Source organism: Ambystoma mexicanum, chromosome 10 (genome assembly GCF_040938575.1).
Source record: "Ambystoma mexicanum isolate Mex_15411 chromosome 10, UKY_AmexF1_1, whole genome shotgun sequence".
Taxonomy (NCBI): domain Eukaryota; kingdom Metazoa; phylum Chordata; class Amphibia; order Caudata; family Ambystomatidae; genus Ambystoma; species Ambystoma mexicanum.
In genome coordinates, this window is record NC_090932.1 from 862,173,173 (window position 1) to 862,185,479 (window position 12,307).

Consider the following 12,307-nt stretch of genomic DNA (forward strand, 5'->3'; position numbering starts at 1 on the left):
GATTCTTCTTATACCCTGAGGGGAACTTGGATAACTAGGACACTGCGGACATTAATAAATCACTAGTAAATTTCGAGCAATACTAAGGTTATTGTAAAAAGAAGTTGAGGGAATAAAACAATGGTCAACAAATATTCTTAAGCAGGTACGTACTTTTTGAACCCTCCAGTGCAAAGTAAATTAACCCTTTCCTGGGGAAAGTCAAAGCACAAAGTCAGAGGTAAGAAGAGTCTTTCAGGAGCCAGGACAGTCAATGTTAGTTAAGCAATAGTGTAGGTGAGCTGAAGCACTTCTTGCAGGTAGGTAAAGTCTTGCACAGTGTTTGAGAAGGTTTTGTATGAACATGAAATCACTGTAGGGCCACACACTGGGAGGCTTGTGAGGTGAAGAGCTGCAAGCAACTGTGCAAGAGCAACCAAGACAAGTCTCAAATGAGAACTAGCAAGGCTACACGACAAGAGGCATGTCCCCTTAGTTTTACAGTACCTTTGGTTAGAGGAAATTGGCTCCAGCTGGCTTCTGTTCCTGTGTAGGTCTGCAGATCGTGTTGTTCCTGAGCCTCAGTCGTGGGGACAAGAGGGAGGACTTCTTGGGACTCCTGCACTATGAATTGAAGGTCGGCAGCAGCAATGGCCAAACTTTAGATCAGCAGCACTTAACGGTTTCAGCTTCTTGTGACTCTCACAAATAGCACCACTGCGGTTCTCAGATACCACTGTGGACTTTCCTCGCATTTGGGGTCCAACACGCTGTTGAGGTGGCTCATGCTTGGTCAGTCTTGCTTCATGGGAGTCTGGAGGATCTTCCTGAAGCTCGGGTCCGACTTAAAGACACTCACTCGATTCTGGTGTTCCTCTCCCTGGCATTCGCTTCCTGCAGCAGCAGTGGAAGTACAGCCAGCTCCGAGAGGATTTCCAGGAGCTCGTCTTGGGATCGATTGGTCCCACCAACCAATTGGGAGAAGTTTCCTTTGCAGGTTTTCTCTAGTAGAGGCAAATTCTGAGCTTCAGCACTGCAGCAGGGCCTCACCGGGCCAACCAATGCTCCAGGAGTTGCAGCAGGTATCTCTTCCAAGTTCTTCTTCGGATTCCTTCGTCCAGTGGTTGACTCTGCCTTCCAAGCGAAAAGCCTCACCTTTTTATGCAGGTTTCTCCCATTCTTTCGCAGCCTAGCTGTCGATCACACAGCAGGGTGGCTGTCCTCCAAGGACAGCCCTCCAGCCAATCACCCTTGGGTGCATTCCTGTAACCAAGGAAACTAAGCACAGTGATTTTCGGGCACCTCCCTCGCTTCCTTACCTGCCAGACACGCTGGAGCCAGAGGCGAACTTCACCAGTGAATCCCGCCAAAGACAAAACAAAAAGTTTGGCGCGCAGAGTAAATCTCAAGAAGAACCTTTCCAACAAGAAATGGCGAAAAAAGGCCAGGCCATTTTGACAAAATGGGCACCCATGGGTGCTTTACTGCATCTGCAGTTGCAGCCTGCGGTAGAAGCGCACAATGGTAGGACAAAGTAAACCACTGCCACCAGCCATTAATTGTAGAAAAGGTAACATAAAAATGTTACATGAGAAACAAGACAAAGGGAATCCTAAGTAACCCCTCCAGCACCCTGTTGGTAAGATAGTGTGTGCTGGGTCTAGAAAGTTACAAAATGTAAGTAAAGTCAATTTCACTTCACTGCTCTTGGAAATAGTAGTTTCACCAAGAGAAGGTGTTTAAACCTTGGGTAAATCTAAGAGACGTCCCTGTGCCACTGCACTGAATGTGCGTTGTGTCACAATGTAAAGCTGATGCCTATGGAGTTTCAGACTACAAAGTCAAAAAGAGAGTCCAAATCACAGAAAAATACAGGAGTGTGAAAAAGGTCCCACTCTCTCCAGGTTAGAAATTAAAAGTCCTAAAGTCCAGCAAAAAAAGCTATGGGGTCTTTAAGTTAGAAGGGAATTAGCACATTTCTGAGAATTCTCCCTAGCACCCCCTCTGGTGCGCTGTCTCTCCCCCTCCTCACCAACCCTTTGGCATGCCGTCTCTCCCCCTCCCCACCTCCCCTCTGGCATGCTGAATCCCCGGAGTGCTGTACCCCCCCCCCCTTCTCTGGCACACATCCCCCCCTGACCCCTACCCCCTCTGGTGTGCTGTTTTGCCCACACACACACACCCACCCCTCTGGTGCACTGTTTCTCCCCCTCCCACAGTGTGTGCTGATCCTCCTCTACACCAGCTTGCTGTTTCTTCCCCCCGCCACATACCCCCACCACCCCTCTGGTGCACTGCCCCCGGCACGCTGTACCCAGCCCCCACCCCTCAACCCCACAGGCACCTTGCCCCCCATCCTTCATTGCTAACCTCACCGGAAAAACCCACACTTCCTGTCTTGTGTATAAATCTGTCCTTCCCCCTGATCAAACTGACCCCATTTCCCCTACCCAGCACATGTATGTGTATTGAAGAGTAATACACATTAAGCCCAGCCCCCTTTTTATCACACATGCTCACAGCCCTTGACTGCTGATGTTCCTATTTGTCTTTTACGACTCCTTGTCGAAGGGGTCTTCTATTGTTTGGAGACGGTAGATCCTACTCCTTCTTTCGTCCCTTGTGGTCTAGGGGACCTCTGGGTTAGCTTGCAGGTTTGCCTCGTCTATTTTGTTTCTCCCTTCCTCCAAACTGCTTCCATGGTATGTTCTGCCGGCAGCGCTTCGGCCTCATATGTGTCTGTGCACATTCTGTAGTGGTGCTCCGCAATGGTCTGGTTTCTGCAGGGGTGTGATTCACGACTTTCACAGATGCCTCCTTGGTTTCTCGTCAACAGTGTTGTGTGTAACCATCTCTGCTGGTCATTCTCTTTAGGTTACTGATCTCTGAAAATAGAAAGCAACACTGGCAAGTACCTGAAGCATGAGGCTTGGCTGGGAACCACAGTGGTCTGCAAACTATCATTCTGGCACAAGGGATTTGGTTGGCATTAGGGGTCTCTCTCTGCTATCTCAGCACTCTTGGTTATGGCTGGCTATTTATCCCTCCCTACCTCGCCCACGCTTAGCTGAGCGGTGTTCGCATGCTTTCTTGATAAGTCTAGGGTACTTTATTTTTGTTGTCTGTTAGCTGGCCCAACACCTTAAGCGCTCTCCACTACATTTTAATTGTTTGTCATTTATAAAGTTGTTATCTTTCGGACAGCGTCAACAAGTACATTAGAAATGTACGCAAAAACACGATGTAAAATTGCACAAAGCATAAAACTGAAAGTCTCACTCTTCTGATTCCACTGTTACCTACTTTTCTTAGTCCATCAGTTTGCTTAGTCGAAGTGTGCAAACGGACCTTTCAAGGCTCATCAAACTATTCTTGTTCGTATATATTTTTTCTTAATCATTAAAGTATTTGCTTGTTAATATTTCATCATGAAAGACTTTAATTTAACTGCTTTGTTCACTGCCTCACCTTTCTTGTATGAAGGACTGCTTTCTAGATTTACTGCATATGGGATCTATAACCCTGCTGTGTTTACCTAATTATGCTTCACCGCAAAAACACGTAGAGTGAATCAATTTCGGTTGCTGAAGCTTCTAAAGTACAGGGTTAGTTGATGCTTTTTCTTAATGGACTTTCATTTACAAAGGGCAGAACTGTATTTAAATCTTGGGTTTCTTTTGTTTTCATCAATAGGACATCGACTGGGTCCAAACAGAAAAGCATGTTTTTGAGCAGGCATCAAACCACCCATTCCTTGTTGGACTACATTCTTGCTTCCAGACAGAAAGCAGGTATGATAATATTACCAGAAATATTCTTCCTGAAGACCTTTTGAGAAAACCTGCTCCATTTTTAAGAGAAGTACAGTAAAGGGTTTGCTATCCAGCACAAAAGTATTGGCACTTTCTATTATTCAGCATCTCCCATTTCCAGTAATAGAATGTTTAGGTTAAAAAAAATGGCAGATGTTTTTATGCAAGATAACTAAATGTCAGAACTGGTAAATCTAGCCTCTTAACTTTGTTAACCAGCTCAGAGAAAACATTTGGTTTGCTGGCATATTTGGTTACATTGCAACAATGGGTTCCTAATGATGCAAGCTAGCAAAGCATTTAATGTATATTTACTGTGCTGTATTTTTTTTTTAATTGAAGAATTTATGGAAGAAGTTGACTGGACTACGCTTCACTTGATCAGATGATTTTCTGGGGTGGTTTTTTAAGTGGTGGTAATGGATGGTTAGTTTAATCTGTTGTCTTTAATTATTTTTCAGGCTATTTTTTGTCATTGAATATGTAAATGGAGGGGATTTAATGTTCCACATGCAGCGGCAGAGAAAACTTCCAGAAGAGCATGCCAGGTATTTTAAGCAACTTACTTTACTTATGTAATGCCTAAAATGGACATGACGTTTTTTTTTTTTAAAAAACGGTGTTAGGCAAGATTGGATGCAGTACCCTTTGGGTGCACTACAACTACCTTGACCTCCTGGCAATAGGAACCCAACCTTTGGTATAAGTCTGTACTACACAGGTTGGTAGCGTGTTGAGCAGCCAGGCTTATCTCAAGAGGGGTCAATGTGAGCTGTAGGGGAGTTACACCAAGATTCACAGTTACACCTATTCAAATAATCTCTTACACAGAAGAGTTCTTGATTAAACAGTTATTAATTTATTTATCAGTCAGTTGAAAAGCCTTCTTCAGAAGGGGGCAATATAATAGCACTCAAATACACTTAAAAAATCCACACTCTTAGTTTTTAAATCAGCAAATACCCATTTGGGATGGCATACAGACACTACCTACACCCTCAGGTGACTTCAATAGTTAGGGTGCTGTTGACATTAATATATTACTGTTGCATTTAGAATCGGATTTCGAGAATGTCAAAGGAAAAAGGTTATCAGAATAAACCAATGGATCACACAAATATTCTGAAGCAGGTAAGTACTTTTGGTAACCCTCAATGCCAAGTTAGTAAACCCTTTTCTGGAAGGATGGCAAAACACCCAAGCAGAAGAGAGAAGAGTCATTCAGGGAGCCAGCCCAGCCAATGTTAAGTTAGCAAAAGTCAAGGTGAGCTGAAGCACTTCTTGCAGGTAAGTAAAAGCCTTTGCACAATGTTTTCGAAGTCTTTGTAGGATTAGAAGAAATTCAAAGTAGGGCCACAAGCTGATTAGGCTTGTGAGGTAAAGAAGCTGCAAGCAACTCTACAAGAGCAACCGAGGCAAGTGTCAAACGAGGGCATGCAAGGTGGCACAACAAGAGGTAAGTTCTCTCAGACTTTACAGTACCTTCAGATTGAAGAAAAGTGCAGCAGATGACATCTGTCCCTGTACAGCTCTGCAGATCCTGGTGTTCCTGGGCCTCAGTCGTGGGTACAAGAGGGAGGACTTCTGGGGACTTGTGCACTGCAATGGGACGGTCACCGACTGCAACCGGTAATCTTCAAACAAGTGGCACTTCAGTGTTTCAACTCCTCGCGTCTATGACTAATAGCAACACTGTGGTTCCTGGCTGTCGAGATGGGCTTTCCTTGCAACTGGGGTCCTGCACTCTGTTGAAGGTGCTCAGGCTCGGTCAGTCCTGCTTCCTGGGCCCAGAGGATCTTAATGGAGGTCTTGGCAAGCTTAAAAGCAATGCACACGATCTGGTGTTCCTCTCCCTGGCTATTTGGTTCCAGCAGCAACTGCAGTGTAATTTCAACCAGCTCCGTGAGGATGTCCAGGTGGCTTACTTTGGAGTTGATTGGTCCCACCAACTCTAAGGGAGAAGTAGTCCTTTGCATGGGCTTCTCTGTCGATAAGAATTTGGAGTTTCTACACAGCAGCAGGGCTTCACCGGGCAAATCAAGGGTCCATTAGTTACAGCAGCAAGTTTTTCTCCGGATTCCTTCGTCCAGTGGTCGATTCTGCCTTCCAAGCCAAAAAGCCTTGCCTTTTATGCAGGGTTCTCCCATTCATTCCAGCCTAGCTGTCAATCACCCAGCTGTCATGATGCCTACCCCCAGGCATCCGGACCAAGTCCATCAGCCCCGGGAGCAGGCATCTAGACATTTAGTAAAACCTCAGCAGCGCCGGCTAGGGGCTTTCTGGGTTCAGTCCTGGCGCCTTAGGCACCAGGCTCATAGTAGGAATCAGTCCTGGCGCCTAAGGCGCCAGGCTCATAGTCATTACTTACCTCAGGCAGACCATGCTGCAAATGACTCCAATCCAACATGAAGCCTGAAAGGGACTATTTTTCTACAGGGACTATTTTTTACTCGGGTGTGGTTCTAGGGACTTCTTACTTGGGACTACTTTTGAGGCTATTTAAACCACACCCGACCAGCAACACACGCTTCGCGTTATTCTGCATCCAGCAGCGTAACACTCACCGTGCCTGCAGCCTGCATCCAGTCTTCTGCCACGCCTGCCTCGAATCCGGAGCTCCTAAAACAAAGAGGAAAGAAAGGGACAAGGTTAGAAAACGAACTTATTTCTATTCCACACCTGATTCTGGATCCATCTTGTCTCCGGACCGGTAAAGAACATCATTTCTGCACGCGCCGCACCTCCAGCTGCAGCGCCGCGCCATACTCATCAGTCTTCACAGCATCCTTCGGGTCGGCGCTGCCTCCATCATTTCTCCGCCGAACTTCGGCACCTAGGAGACAAAAGAAAACCACAAGGTGAGCCGAGGGAACCAACAAATATAATGCTTACCACCATAGACTTACCTGATTTACCACCGGAGGCATCCTTTTGTGACTCTCCATATTTTCACGTGCTGCATCTGTAAAGAGAGACAAAACTACACGTTTTCCTCGTGCAACATTTACCGGACAGCGCCGGGTAATACAGACTCTTACCTGAGCGCCACCAGCTGCCACAAGAGCATCTTTTCACGAGCCGGCTGCAAGACAAGAAAGGAAGGGGGGAACAAGAGTGAACATCGTATAGAACTCTATGAACTTAATACTTACTGGTCCTCACCAGGAACCTCAGAGTCAATACTCTCCGGAACTCTCCCGAGCCTTCAAACCAGTGAAGTAACTGGAATCGACGCGCCCCTGCAAATCCACGCAGGATGGAGAGCTCATCTTTCAAGAATATAAGGTGAGATTGCTGTGAGGGCATTTTGGAGGTGATTAGTTGGGGAGGACTGTGGGGGTGCCATCACTTGAATCCACAAGTGGCTAAATCCATCTCTCCACTTGCAGGAGAATATTTCTACGGGTTAAGCAGACAAGATTAGGAGGGCAGATCCAGTCAGTCATCGCTGCACTACGCATCAATTGGGTGGAGACTGCAGCTGTCCGGGTCCGACCGACGCCCCTGTGGGAGCCAGGTGAGCCTAACACCAGCAGGGTGGCTATCCTTGCCAGACCGAGGCGGGCTTCACTCGTGAATCCCGCCAAAGACAAAAGGAACAAAGGGACCAAACCTGGTTTGGCGCACAGAGTAAATCTCAAGAAGGACCTTTCCACAAAGAAATGACGAAAAAAGACTGAGGCCATTTTGACAAAAGTGGCACCCTTGGGTGCTTTACTGCAGCTGTGGACGCAGCCCGCGATAAATGCACACCATGGTAGTTAAAAGTAAACCACTGCCACCAGCCATTCATCACGGAAAGGGTAACATAAAATTGTTACATGAGAAGCTAAACAAAGGGGATACTAAGTAACCCCTCCAGCACCCTATTGTAAGATAGTGTGTACTGGGTCTAGAAAGTTACAACTATAAGTAAAGTCAATTTCACTTTACTGCTCTTGGAAACACTAGTTTATCCAAGAGAAGGTATTTAAACCTTGGGGGAAATCTTAGACTTCCCTGTGTCACTGCCCTGAAGGTGCTGTGTGACACAATGTAAAAGATGATGCCTATGGAGTTTCAGACTCCATAACCGAAAGAAGCAGAGTTCAAAATCACATTAAAATACATGAGAGAGTGTGAAAAAGGGTCTCGCTCTCTCCAGGTTCAAAATTCAAGTCCTAAAAATCCAGCAAAGTTGCTGGGGTCTCTAAGGTAGAGAGGAATTAGCACATTTCTGAGAATTCTCCCTAACAAACTGTTTTCATAATACTGTTCTCTGTAATTGACCTATCTTCTGTTATGAGGATCGAGAGTGATTTATTCAGTTTAAGGAAATTGCAAAAAGCAGGTGCTTTATGTGCAGAGCAAATCCAAATTTGTTCATGTTAAATCTACATCCACTTCCATTAGTGATAATCCCATCTCATTTTAGTGTATTCACCTCCGTAATATTGCCTTCTGTGGATTGTCCTTATTTTCCTATGTTGCAAACTGTGTTTTAAAGAAATTATTGTGTTTTCTACTTATTGGTTAACTCTTTTGTTTGTTTACCCCTACACATTATACGTTAACGTTTTCCCTGTGATGGCATGATAACGGTATGTGCTTGTTCACACACTCCACGTGTGCCAGTGTGTGCTTGTTTCCACTCTATTGTCCCTCACCCTTGGAACCCGATTCTGCCATTTGGAATTGTTTAATTCGGGTAATTCCTGCAGTGGCGGTTGGTGAGCGTGACACCAACTTGGGGTTTTTCACTCTCTCTATTTTGCTGGAGTGTTACATCTTCCATACCTCACCCTGCATTTGGTGTTGTATTCTTCCTCATTAAAACGTTGGGGGTGACGAGACAAGTATGCCATGCATGAGCTTGGGATGTAGGACTGCCTGACAGGACCCCACAGACTAAATGCAGAAGAGTGGTGGCAGGCTCTTGCAGGTAAGAGACAGAGTTTTTGGGTGGTGCCGAAATCTCCCCGTCCCCCCAGCAACCTCTGACGCCGATCATAGTGGAGGGAGACTTCTAATGACGGCACACATAATGTGCCAGGACAATGGGCTAATGTGTGATGGAATGCCACTAGCACTGCTGGAAGTGCGATAAGCTCCCTGGGGGCGGGAAGGGACCTTGTCAGATGTGCCACTGGTAGCCCCACCCCCTCCTCACCTTTACTACCATTCTCATATGGAAACCTGTCTACGTGCACATACTCTTACGTCCCGTCCCCTTCCCTCCATACTGCATGGGCGACCCTTCCAAGGGACGGGAGACGGAACCTTTTACAACAGAAAAAATCTTCTTCCCCTTTAAATTTAGAGGTGTGTGGGGGTGCGGCCCAGGAAACGGGCGCGGCCCTGACTCCGCCCTCCAGCGCCACACCCCAGTCACCTTTTCTGTGTCGACGGGAACATGCCGAATTCACCAGCGCTTCCGGGTTTGGCTTCGGCCATGTAATTCCATGTGCGGATACATCATCTTTGTCTTGTTTGTCTTTTTATCATTCAGGTACTCGTTCCTCAAGCGTCCCGCTCCTCCCCGGCGCTTGTCGACTTCCACAGGGTTCAGCAGGTGTCCATCCTGAAACAGGCTCTTCCCAACAGCCTCTGGCCGCCGTCCCTGTACCCGAGCCCCTTCCCAACTTCACACGCCCACGCCCTCTGCTGTCCTCGAAAGCGCTGACGAACAGACTAGCCAGGTGGAGGGAGCTCTTCCAGAAGTCGCGTCCAGAGGACCTCAAGAACTTCGTTAAACATCGAGCCAAGCCCAAGGTAGGGCCGCTATTCGCCATCGCACCCCGCAAGGGAGACTTCTTCCCAAGGACTCTCATGCGCGGGAGGGACCGGTCAGGTCCTCATACCAGCACGGGCACCGTAGCTGCTGCAGCTACCGGCAGAGGACCGAGGGATCCTTGTATCCTCCCGGTGGTAGTGTTGAGGGACCAGAAGGTTCTTGTACCGGATTGTCATCCGAAGGGCTCTGCCCTTGTACCGGCAATATAGCAGAGGAGCTATGCCCTAGTACCGGCAATACGTCCGAGGGGGCTCCTAAACGCAGTTCTACTGACTCCCGGGTCGAGGGTGTCACACCTACCGGGCCTAGGCCCGAGGAGCAGGTAGGCCTCGTGATCCACACGCAAGAGTCTTGGAGAAGGCTGGGCCCAGCGAGCCGAGCAACACGTCGCAGGCACGTGGCAGGCAGCTCGACAAGATGGCTGCCGTGCCAGACAGAGGCACCTGTCCGACGCCATTCCAGGAATTCGGCGAAGAACTAGTGTCATGGTGGGGCTGGCCTCAACCAGGTACATGGCCTAAAGCCTATCCCTTGTATGCGCAGGGCAGCTTCCCACTGCGTCCATATGGGCAGGGTATGCAGCGGCTCCATCAGCTCCCTTCTACCGCGTCAGTACCCCCTGACACCTCTACAGTCAGTGAAGAGGGGTTCTTTGAGAGGTTCCTCAGCCTCATGAAGTCACCTCGTATGGGGGTCAGATGCCATCAGGGAAGTCCTCCCGACTATGGTAGCGGCACCACAAGTGCCTCCACAAGCGCACCCGCCCAAGGCGCATCCGCTGCCTCTAGCTCCCCAGCTCATTCCTTAGGTGGCTCTGTGCCAGGCCCCGCTGCCTCCTCAGCCTCTGGCCGCGGTCCCTGTACCCGAGCCTCCAGCACAGACTACTCCTCCACCTCTGCAGTATCCTCCTGATCCACAGGATACAGATGATGATGATGATGAGGAGGAGGATTCCGATACACCATATTCAGCCAGGGCCTTCCACGAATGTCTTGCAGGACTGGCCGTGTATCTGGGCCTACCCCAACCAGAGGTGTAGAGCAGACGGCAGAGGGGGTTCTGGCTGAAGTCCTCACGCAACACTCCTCTGCCAAAACGGGGATTCCACTGCAAACCAATGTAGTCTCCCTGGCCAAGAAGGGTTGACTCAAGCCACACTCAGCCCAGCCGGTCAATCGACGCCTGACGCCAAGTACAAGCAGATGGAGGAGGATACACTCTTGCTCTCAGCCCATCCTCAGCCACACTCCTCGGTGATCGCTGCGGCATCACTATACTGCAAGCCTCAGTCGTCCTCAGCCTCCTCCTCTGCGGCGCTACTAGGCAAGGAGAAGATCTTGGAGGCGTACAGAATGAAACTCTATTCCAACGCGTCTTTGCATCTTCGTCATGCTGGTGGCAGCTAACCAAAGGTTATGTAGGGAAATCGCGGACTTCCTCCCGGAACTCCGTACGCAGAGCCAATCACGTTTAAAGGTGGGGCTGGCTGAGGCCAAGCTGGTGGCACAGGACCTCATGGAATCCACCGTGGCCCATATTGACACCTCTGGCCGTACCAACTGTGTCGCCACGGACATGAGAAGGACACCCTGGCTCCGGGCAACGAAATTCAACCCTGACGTCCAGGAACGCATATTAGACCCCCTGTGGGGGGGGCCTCTTCCACTCCACCATGGACAAGGAGCTGGACAAACAGAAAAACCGCTCACAAACGGCCAAATCTTTATCCATCTTGACAAAGACCACCCCCAAGTCGTACACCAAGTCACAGCAGTGCCCTGACAGGAGTGGCGTACATATGGAGGGTTCTGCAGCTTCCGGGAATGGAGATCCAAGCAGCCAGACCGCTCGCCATCTCAAAACCGGTGCAAACAACAAAAGGGGGATGGGGGAGTAAGGGCTTTTTCCAGTCCCCCTCCTCCGCAACAGCCTCTGAGGGAAAGAAGGCATGACACGCCCCTTTGAGTCCACGTGTCTCCAGTGGGGGGGCAGGCTTGCTCTCCACATGCATTTCTGGCACCAGAATTTCACGGAACCCTGGATCCTCTCCGTGGTATCCATGGTGTACCACCTCCCTATCCCAGTATCTCCCCCCTCCGCCCCTCCACTCCTACAGATTGGGACAGCAACTCTTTTGGCGGCGATCCGGTCGCTTGTAGAGAGCCAGGCAGTGGAGGAAGTCCCAGCCCCCCAGCGAGGCTTTTGCTTTTACTCCAGGATTTTCGACATTCAGAAGAAGAACCAAGCGGGCCTGAGAGTTGTGCTGGACCTTTCCACCCTCAACCTCTCCTTACCCCTGCAAAAATTCAAGATGGTTACGCCAGCTTTTATAGCGGAGACATTGTGCAAGGGAGACTGGATGTGCTCCCTGGATCTGAAGGACGAGTACCTGCACGTCCTGATTTGTCTGCCCCTTCGTTCTTTCCTACGGTTCAGGATCATGGGCTACCATTTTCAATACAAGGTCCTTCCCTTTGTCCTCAACTCAGCTCCCAGGGTCTTTACCAGACTCGTGAATATGGTGGCGGCCCTCCTCAGAGCGCAGGGCGTCCACATCTACCCATCACTCAACGACTGACTCGTCAGGGCTTCGTCTCTGGAAGCGGTTCACCACTCTTCCCATGCCCTTATGAACACACTGCACGATCTGGGCTTCTCGGGCTATCTCAAGAAGTCGCAGCTGCAGCCCACGCAGACTCTGACATTCGTGGGCCCCATCTGGGACACGTGCTCCGAGAAGGTA

At 49.1% G+C, this 12,307-nt stretch overlaps 1 protein-coding gene across 3 annotated transcripts in view; it reads left to right on the forward strand.

Moving 5' to 3' along the window:
- PRKCI (protein kinase C iota) overlaps window positions 1-12,307 on the forward strand; it is a 1,761,305-nt gene that overhangs the window by 896,466 nt on the left and 852,532 nt on the right. For all 3 annotated transcript variants that reach the window (XM_069618564.1, XM_069618565.1, XM_069618563.1), the window contains 2 exons: window positions 3,673-3,770; window positions 4,253-4,339. In XM_069618564.1, the coding sequence (XP_069474665.1) occupies window positions 3,673-3,770; window positions 4,253-4,339 (185 nt within the window). The remainder of the gene's footprint in view (window positions 1-3,672; window positions 3,771-4,252; window positions 4,340-12,307) is intronic.